This window comes from Astatotilapia calliptera, chromosome 12, assembly GCF_900246225.1.
Source record: "Astatotilapia calliptera chromosome 12, fAstCal1.2, whole genome shotgun sequence".
NCBI classification, from domain to species: domain Eukaryota; kingdom Metazoa; phylum Chordata; class Actinopteri; order Cichliformes; family Cichlidae; genus Astatotilapia; species Astatotilapia calliptera.
In genome coordinates, this window is record NC_039313.1 from 23,499,526 (window position 1) to 23,509,907 (window position 10,382).

At 38.0% G+C, this 10,382-nt stretch overlaps 1 protein-coding gene across 2 annotated transcripts; it reads right to left on the reverse strand.

Moving 5' to 3' along the window:
* Positions 1-3,048: 3,048 nt before the first annotated feature.
* ube2d4 (ubiquitin conjugating enzyme E2 D4) lies at positions 3,049-6,675 on the reverse strand. Of its 2 annotated transcripts, XM_026188390.1 has the most exons (7): positions 6,374-6,670; positions 5,094-5,157; positions 4,984-5,015; positions 4,812-4,889; positions 4,610-4,715; positions 4,063-4,156; positions 3,049-3,940 (listed from the first exon to the last, which is right to left on the reverse strand). In XM_026188390.1, the coding sequence occupies exons 1-7, from the start codon at positions 6,395-6,397 to the stop codon at positions 3,895-3,897; spliced, it is 444 nt and encodes a 147-aa protein (XP_026044175.1). In that variant the 5' UTR covers positions 6,398-6,670; the 3' UTR covers positions 3,049-3,894. The 2 variants fall into 2 exon arrangements, with proteins under 2 accessions (XP_026044175.1, XP_026044174.1); XM_026188389.1 differs by having other exon boundaries at positions 4,610-4,889; positions 6,374-6,675.
* Between the last annotated feature and the right edge of the window lie 3,707 nt (positions 6,676-10,382).

A 10,382-nucleotide genomic window follows, 5' to 3' on the forward strand; every position in this document is an offset into this window, starting at 1 on the left:
CTAGATGTCAGCCATGGTAATGATAACAGTGTTGTGTGCGTTGTTTCTAATAATTTACCGGGTCGACTATAATTAGTTGCAGCGATGTTTCCGAAAAATCATGATGCAAATATCAAAGGTTTAGTGAGATCAGACGAAACTGACCTTTACGCAATCACTGCTGTCTGCACCGCAAAAATCTCCCATAATGTTACGTATCAAACGTCCACAGGACCAGTAAAGGCCTCACCTTTTACTGGGAACTCATTGAAATAAATTAGAAATTCAAAATTTTAACCCTACAGTTATTAGAGCATATTACATGATTTTTTTTTTTAACTTGTGTAACTTTAAAACAAACAAACCAACAAAAAAAATGGTGCAAAATATATGGTTTCTCTCCCGTTTAAGATATACATTTCCCCCAAAAGTGTCTATATAGGAAGTATAGGAAACAACTATAGGGATCAAATGTAAAGGAAAATTATGAACATTTGTCTTGATTCACACTGGGAATTTTGATAAATATATCACACAGGCATCTGCTTCTCAATACCTGGCAAAGCTGCTGTAATATGGTGATAATGTGCTTAAAGTTAATTCACTGAACTGTGCATGTGCCCACACCCTAAACTAGGTTGTGATACTCTATGGCAGGGTTACTTGATGTTCTGGCATCCACAAAAGAGCCGAGTAGACAGCTCCAAAAGAAAAGTAAGACACATTTTAGTCAATATCCAACCACAGTGGAAGGAATCGTAACAGTGAATAAATTTTAGCAGTAATAGGACTCACAGTAAAAATAAACACCAGTGTATGTAATTTAGGTATAATAAAACCCGCTTTAAGGCCCTAAAACAAACCAGATCACACATTTCTCTATTTCTACCCTGAAAATGTCTTCATAGCAACATTTAAAGGACTGAGACATGAATCACTGCTGTGACTATAGTACATATTTCTCTCTCTCTCTCCAGAGATGAACCTAAACTTTTATTATAAAATAAAGGAACCATTTACCATTTGTCTTTAAGAAGTATTTTTTTAAAAAAATGTCTGCAAAATGTTAATTGAATGTCTTTTAATGTCAAGTCAATGCCAACTCAAAAAAAAAAAAATCATAAATACCCAATTTAAAATCCCCCGTGATGAGGAACAAATGCAAACAGGTGCTGCAGTGGTTGCCAAAAGCATTGTAAATGAGTCAGAGAGCACTCTGCTGGACAAGCTGTGAGGTGACACCATTTCTAAATGACCCCAAACATATTTTTTCTGATTATGTTGGGTACAGAAACATTGTGTGATACGCTGAGAAATCAGTCAGGCTCTCCATGAAATGACTGCAAACAACAAGAAATCAAGATGAACTTTATTCATGTTATAACAAGGTCATAATTATCTTGTGTAGGTTACGCGAAGACGTGACTGTTCATGATGGCAGTTCAAGCACACATATATTCCAGATTTTAAGATGCGTGAAGGCTGGTCCTGCATTCAGTAAAAGCTAAGCTGATTTTTTTTTTCTTTAAACAAAACATTGTGAACTCTTTATGCAGGCTTCCAGTTCTACTGATATAATGAATCACCCATTTTGGGAATACAGCCCTGATAGCAAATTTACAGTTTATATGACACATTCTCTCTCTCTCCATATATATATATATATATATATATACACAAAAATGAGGGTTAAGGAGGGTTAAGGCTAAACTTTTAGTCAGAGGTGTTAGGCAGATGAAATTCAACGAAATCCCTGATATTCTGCAAAATGGCTGAGAAGGATCACCAGAGTGCAAAGCATGCCAAGCTGCCTATATGAAACCGTAATGAACACGTGGGTTAAAGGAAGTCAATGTAGCATTACTCATATTATGAACTGAGGCTCTTGCTGAATAGTTGGAAGATACCCAGCTTTCTAATAAATAAATAGCTAGATGAATAAACACCAATGCACACAAAGACTGGACTTGTAGTATTACAGCGGAGGTGTCGGAGCATTCGGTGGGTACATTTTCAAAACATTTTAGTATATACGGTATACTTTTAGGACAACTTGTTTTGACATGTTTTTATTTTTACAGTAGAATATTAAAAATCTATAGTCAGCATCTAAACAATGGTGTTAATTCTACAATCAAAGCTTCTTAAATAATCATGCTTAGCTATTTACCTTTCTGTATGAATCTATTAAATAATAGCTCAATAGCAGAAATTTCTTGCTCCTAATATCCAATAATTCCCTTTATACTGGCAGCGTCGACGCACTGAATTGTGATTTTTGACAACTTTTCCAACTACTTTGTCCAACAGTTACAATGGATTATCTTACTATTACATTATGACACATCAAAATCGTGCTCAATATTCATGACACAAACGAGAAAAAAAAAATCTAAACAAAACAAAAAAACCCCACACTTTCAAAGATACAATTTAAAAAGAAGAAGAAAAAAAAAAGCCAAACATTATACCCTAAAAAAAAAAAAAAAAAAAAAGGAAAAAGTTTACTGTCAGTGTTGCTTATTAATGGAGGAGGAAAAAAAAAAAAAAAAAAAAAAAGCAGAACAATGATGAAAATGAACATAAATCCTGATATTTAAAGCATACCAAACTGTAATGTTATGACTGTAAGTGACAGAGAGCTGCAAAACATCAAGTCTGTTCAAAAACAGCATCATTTGCAAGCTGTTCACAACCACACAACAAGTCGCTTTAAAAACACTGAAATAAGTGGAGAGAAATAATGAGAGTAACAGTATGTTTCGGACAGCATATATTTCTGTGCAGCACAGACCCATTGTGGTATGTCTTTGATCACACTGCAGTAAGTTGCAGTCAGTGATGGGTCGTTATTTGAACAGAACCGCAAAATTAGGCAAGTGCTATTTTTAGAAGTCGGACTGTGTTAACCCTGATCATTTTTCTCACCATGGGTCACCGCATGTAAAAGGCTGATGATCTTCTTAAAGATACCTGAGTAACTGTACTGAGGAAGTGGCGCACAGCTATGACTGCACGACAAAGAGTAGCCACATTCATAGCTACACAGCATAACATGTTAAACAGCAGTAGTTTTTGAGCACTATGGACACCAGCCGTCATTTATTATTCAAGACAGAAGAACGATGGCATGTGTGAGAAAGATGGAGGTGGACGTTAACCTACCCGCTAACTTATAAACAGCAGCTCCCCAGTGTTTTCAAAACAACTCAATACTGTTACAACTCCAATTGCAGTGGATGATGGAGACAAATCCTTCTTAACACCTTTCACATTGTTTCAGGGCAGAGACAGTTACGTGCCAACAGATCAGCTGCTGGTAATGGCACTGCACACTTTTGTGTTCAACAGGAAACATTCTGTCTAAATTGCACATCAACATAACACAGAAAGGCCACCAGAAAACATGAAATACAGTAACAAGACATCCAGTGGGGTGCAGATAGTACCTCTGAAATGAAGGGAGAAATAATCTCCTAAATCAAACATTTTGTTTCTGAGTAGCACGACGATATGACTCAATGATGGTAAAAATGATGCTTATAGAAAGCAACAATTATAATGATCATCACAATAGCAAGAGTAACAGTTTAAAGTCTGAGTACGGTGGTAGGGATTGTAAAGAGTTTTCTGGTATTCCATGTGGGAGTGCTTTAAGGAGTCCATTAGGTCCTGCTCAGCAGATCCATACAAGTCATGAAGCAGAGCACACTGTATCAGCTCAACACACACAAAGCCAAGTGGCACTGTACCTCATAGTACCGCTTCCTTCTCCAAAAAGTGGGCTGTTGTTTAGTTTACCCCCCTCCCCCAAAGTCCCCCAACTACTTTGATGCTCATTTACTTCAAGTTACAAATCATCTGTGTTTCTTTTGTTCTTGTAGTTCTGATCTCGTTCTGATCTCCTTGGTGTTCTCACATTGCATACTTCTGTGTCCATTCTCTTGCTAGTTTGTTGTACCTGTAAAACACATGCAATGTGAAAAGTTTAACTTAACCTCAAACTCAGAAGTTAATCTTGCAGCATGAGTGTACCTGGCTGTGAGCTCAACTGTGGCAAAAGCAGTCATGTTTTACACTTACTTTTCCCTGTCAGCCTTGTACGTGTGGGCGATCTCTGGTACCAGCGGATCATCTGGGTTTGGATCGCACAGAAGAGAGCAGATGGACAATAATACTGTGGAAGAAAGAATCAAAGTTAAAAATCTTTGAGAGGGGATTTATTATAGACATAACTGTGTTCTACTCCTACCATCAGCACAGCAAGATGTCATTTTAACTTCTTAAATAATCAAAATCACATCTAGAAGCACTCCAATCATTTCATATGTGCCATTACAAATAAGTTCAATAATAATTTGTTAATCAATCACTACATCGACGCACTAGCCCAAAATTAGCAGATGAATTGGACCCATCTACAGTACAATCCAAAGAAACGGAAGGTATAATTTTACGTAGAGTGTAATTTTATGTTATGGCTTTGGCATCATTTCAATTCTCTCAACAAGCAGGCAACAATCTGTTTATCATAAATCTGTTGGCTAAATCTTTTTTTCCCCAAACACTTTTTGGCTCATGTACTGGGTATATGTACACCCACACCACACATTTTAATTTATTTTTTTACCTTTCGAAACTGTAAGTGCAGGTGACCACTGTGACCTCAGAATGTCCAGACAAATACTTCCATTGCTGTTGATATTTGGGTGGTAAATTTTTGTTGTGAATGCAACCTGTTCCAAAACATAGAAAAAAAATGATGTAAGGCCAATTATATGACAGAATAAATTTAAAAAATAAGAAGCATTGTGCCTCACTGTTTTACTCACTTTTGGTGGTTTAAAGGGGTAATCCGTTGGGAAGTGAATGGTGAGGAAGAACACTCCACTCTGATATGGACTGTCACTCTGTTTAAATAGGAAGAGAAATAAAGTAAGGGGTCATGATTTTCATTTATAAGCGCACTTTAACTGTATTGGGTGTGATAAGTGTTTCACTTACTGGACCCATTATTGTTGCCTGCCAATGAAACACTGAGAGGAGGAAAAACAAAATTATGTAAATCACACATAAATCTTCAAAGATTACTCAACAACTGTTAAACTACTTACAATCCTCTCCAACTGGTCCAGCAGAGCACTGGGCAGGAGGATCCCTCTGCAGGTCCGACAGTTCCTAAAAGTCAGGGTAATTACAAAGTGAATCAGAACGTTTGAAGTTCAAAGAAAACACAAATTAACTCTTGATGTGATGCTATCACAATCCATGTACCAGCATACTGGCACCATCAACAGTTCTTGATAGACTACACAACAGTCTACAAAACACTGCAGTCTCTGTGTACATAAATAAGAGATGAATTCAATCGTTAAGCATAACCTGGAGGTCTTATGAGCCACTAACGCTGGTAAGTGAAACTGGTGTGGGAACGCTTTTAGAGTGCCTGCACTCTAAAAGGAACAATATTATAACACAAGATGCTGCACTGCAATATATATGTCATAAATATTTTGTCCCACCCATATGTTCCATCTGACAGGCTGTTTTATATAGAAATAACACATCTGTAGCAGGAGAAAATAGGCCAAAACTGAAGCCTCATCAGTAGTTTGATGAACTACATACCCACGGATTAAAAACATTTATTTTAAATTAAAATCTAATTCTCCTCCCCCCCAAGAGGCATGCTGTGATATGTAATTAACTCAAATCAAAGCTTGGTTGAACACAGAAAGATATTCAGCAGATATTCAAACAGAAATAAGGCCCGTTATTAAACATCTCTTGAATGAAAGCCTATCTATTCTGTTATATAAATATACACAGTGCCCTGCTCCAGTGCCCCATTTGCCATTCCATATATGGCAACACTGACACTAGGGTTCAATTTTGGCAACCAACAAGCAGCTGTCATTCAGCAACATCATCAGCGACAGTTACTGATACAACGATAAAGACAACTGTCCGCCCACTGATTTATCAACAGGTCATCTACATACCCAACAATAATAAAAACAAAGAGCACACACTCAATAATGTCAAAGCCGAGCTTTACGTTGCACTGTGAAACACAACTAGAAACACTAACAAGAGTGCTTAGTAACCTTTCAGGAGAAAAAGGCATAATTTCACACAAAGAAACATTTAAAATAAACAGCGTGTTTGTTAACTGCGACCGTTACTGTAGCAGTGCACCAATGGGGCCACCGGTGGGTTAGCCATTCTTTGTCTATAAATTATTTTAAACAGGAGCAGAAAAATCAAGCTAGCACTGCTAATTCGACCCAAAGAAAAGTTTAGACACAGGCAACATCGTTACAGAGGGGACTCAAGCTTAAAAAATGTATATATTGAAGATATGGCTAGCACTTGTAAGCAAATATACACTCACCTTCTGAATTCTTTTCAACGCCATTGCTTCAATGGCTATGCTAGGTAGCCTGTCAGCTAACAGTTAGCACTTCACACATAAAATTTGGCTTCTGAGGCCGCGTACTTTCAAATCTCAGTGTGCGTATAAACGACAAATGCCGTCTAAGTCTGAACGTTTGGTTTCTAGTATAAGCAATGTGACCAACAATGAGTTATATGTTGATCTTTCTTAGGAACAACTGAGCTATTTTGCTGCTGTCTCCTTCTCATTACTGCTCTTCTTTGGGTGCCTGGCAGCCAGTTTAAATATCGCGAGACTTTACTTAAAATTCACGAATTGACCGACCTACAACTTCCATTGTTGTAGTTCAAACTGTAATTTAACCAGTTTCGAGTCACGATAAAAGTAAAAAATCTGTATAAATAAAAAAGAAAACTAGAGAAAGAAATCTGATTTCGATTTGTTTAAAAACAAAAACTATTAAATTAACGTATTTACTTTTTTGTTTAAAAAATGTATTCATATTTTAATGATTTCATGATTTTTGCTTGCTTGTTTGTTTTAAAAGCACCCAGACAAAATGAAGCGTGATCCCTCAATGCGCATCCTTCAAGTTTAAATAGACAGACAGTGGCAAGCGACATGTCTTCAAGCATTATTACACACAAAGGCTTCAACAATAATTGAGCAGAGGTGTCCACAAGATGTCACTGTTTGAAAACAGCTAATGCACAAGGAAACCACATGGTCAGAATAGATTATGCTGTTCAACTTTTACTTTAAATAGTTTTTCGGGGTTTAAAGCACAATTTTTCTAACCAAACACTGCACTTCCCAGAATCAAAGGATTGTATTTTACAATGTTGTTTCAAATTATTTATTTCAAGTGCATAACAATCGATGAGTAAAGTACAATGAGGTCAAACACGTCTATTATTTACACGCACATAAAGAATAGAGAAAAAGACTAAAGAATTGTTCATTCAATACCCAATCACTGTAAAGTCATATTCATTTGAGTCAGCTGCATGCTCCAGTTTCTGCATGGCCTTGTCTTGCAAAGCCTCATGAGCTTCTCTTTATATGTCTTAAACAAGAGTGAAAAAAGAGCTCTCATTATTTTAGTGAGTATGCATGAATGGCTCGCAGTGTTCATTCTTCTTAAATGGCTGATTCAGTGTCAGGTTGAGGATCCTATCGTCAATGTGACACTGAGAGGGACCATTTTCCTTTGGAAAACTGAAGATTCCTTCAGATAATATCTTATTGTTTGCTCATCTCTGTGCTCTCAATGACCTGCCTGTCCTCGGGGCTTGCCTGTAATCAGATTCAGCAAGCAGCAGAGGTAGCTGAAGTTTTGAGTCTTGTGCAGCAGGGGCCTGAGTTTGTCTTCTTGGAGAGGCTGTTTATCAGCATGAGGTTTTCAGACAAAGCCAAGCCTACACTGTTGGCTTAAGGCCTCAGTTCACAGAGCTCGCCTTGCTGTACAGTTTCCTGTGAAATCTCAAATCACAATGATTTGTTTGCTACTGTGTCCTTCAAATCTATAGGGATTTTGTAGTTGACATAGGGATAAGTGCAATTAAAGGGGGTGGAGGGGATGCTTAGGGGATGAAGGCAATAAGTAAAATGTCTCTGTTTCAATAAGGTAACAGATCATTGACCTGTATGGGGAATTTCCCACCTATACCCAGAGGTTGAGTTTTTAGTTACATGACCGGTGCCCCAAGTTCCAGTGATGTATGACTCAAAGTGTGAATGTGTCAGAACTGGGATGATATGGGTGGGGGTAGGAGCTTAGCTGACCTGTCTCATGTGGGATATAGCCTATAGTGCTGTTATTTGAAACCACGGGCTCAGCAGACTCCAGTGATCTGTCTTTTTGGTCACATGAATCATCATTAGTCGAAGTTCAATTATATAACAGAAAGCATTCCACTTATTTTAGCAATCATGCAAAAGCTGCGTCTGTGCCCATGCTCCTTTCAATGGCCCTTTTCCCATGGCTGCTGTGACAAAGCACATATATTCCATGTCATTTTCAAAATTAACTTAAATGGGTCTTACTAATGTCTAAATTATCCAATAAAAGCGCAACCAATTAATGCTGAGCACAAGCTTTGCTCACAATCCCCAGAGGTGTTCTACCTTCAGGTCAGCCTGTTAGCTTTCTGAGGGCTCTCTTATGGAACAAAGATCTATTGTTCATGCATACTAAGAGATATTTGTTCGCCCCTTGTATCAATGGTCTAGATTTGATTATATACTCAGGCAATATGTGCAAGTAGTACTCATGTTTGCAGTGAAGTCAGCACTCTGCACAATCAAATAATTCTTGAGCTAAGAAACTGGAAAAAGGGTCATTATGTATGAAGCAATCACTGTTTCATGGTTCATTTCCTCAGCTGTGATTTGATTTTGCTTGTCAGTGTTAAGTTGGCCTTTGACCTAGAAAAATCTCCAAATTGCTCCTCAAATCTTCCTTTTTTTTTTTTTTTGCTTCTGTGGGTATCTGTGAATTTTACAGCTCGCATCAATAAGTAAACAGGCATGATAAGAGCTTTCCCTTTTGTGCTCCCTTGGACATAAAAACAAGCTGGTACATGACTGTGTGCTCCTTTGGCTCGCAGAGTTTACATGATGCAATGATGTAAACTTTTATAGCTTCGAGGATGTTATTATTAAATGACATTAAATGCTATAATTGCGGACATAGAGAGCTCTGCAGGTTTCATTTGTGGAATTTCACTTTTACAAGCAGCAGGGGGCCTAGAAGAAAAACGTTACAACATTTTAGTGTTTTTGAGAGGCCGTGCAGTGTTTACAGTCACAGGGCAACTAATGACCTGTTTTCTGAATCACAGTCTTTTGTACAATTTGTTCTATATATTATTTCCAGCAAATCTAAAAAAAAAAAAGCCCCCCGAATAACAATTGAAGAGTAGAAACACTGTTGTTTAAGAAACAAACACTGTATTAGATTTAAAGCTTTAACACATGTTTCGCAAGTATGGGAGGTTCAGTAATATTGATATTAAAACAATGTTGCTATTAAAACAGCCATATTTGCCTTTTAAGAGGCTCTGCACAATCCTTATTTGTGGATTCATATTCTTAATGGCTTTATTTCAATTGATCTCTGATTATCATGATTTAATGTCTCTCCGGAGACAGCAGATCCAGGCCTCCTGCGCCTATCCCGTCTGATCCACCCTTATCAGATGTGCATCATGTGGAGCACAGACCCAAACCACACATGTAGTCATAAAGAACCAGTAATCCATCGGGGTTTAGCACTTACAGAAGAATCCCCAGAGGCCTCTGTGACTCTGCGTTGCGCCACACTTGTGGAAAGGTGATTGACAGCTCTGGAAACCGTTTTACTGTGCTGCTCTTGAAATGACTAGTCTCCTGAGTCTTGGTAATAACTAATCTTTAGTGTTGACTATTGCATTCAGTGGTGACTCTCCCTAATCAAATGCGTTCCAGCTGTTTGAGTTCTGATGACAAATTCAGGTTTTCCCAGTTTGTTGAGCTTCCTTGAGAGACAAAGGAGGGATTTCCTCTGAAACAGACAGGCAGTGGCAGCACCAACAAATGGCCTGGTACTGTTATCAAATAGAAAGTCTCACTAAATATAAACTTATCATCTGTAGTCCAAACCAGTACAGAATTTAAAAAAAAGCAGCTGAAACACGTTTTTTGTAGGCTGCACACAGGGACACAGATTGCATATTTGTGTAACAACTGAATGATAAAAGAAGAAAAGAGTATATATGGAGTTGCAACACATGCTAATATTTTGTGACTTAGGTGAAAGGGACGTGTTCTTATCTCTGGGCTTTTGTCACTGCCAAGCACACACACACACACACACACACACACACACACACACACACACACACCCCTTTCCTCGGAAGATACGGGACGTTTGAGCATTGCTGCTGGTGCGTACATCGGCCTTTAAAGCAGCCACCTGTTGTTTGACAGGATTTTACTGTGCAGAGGTGCGTAGTGAGTGCCGCTG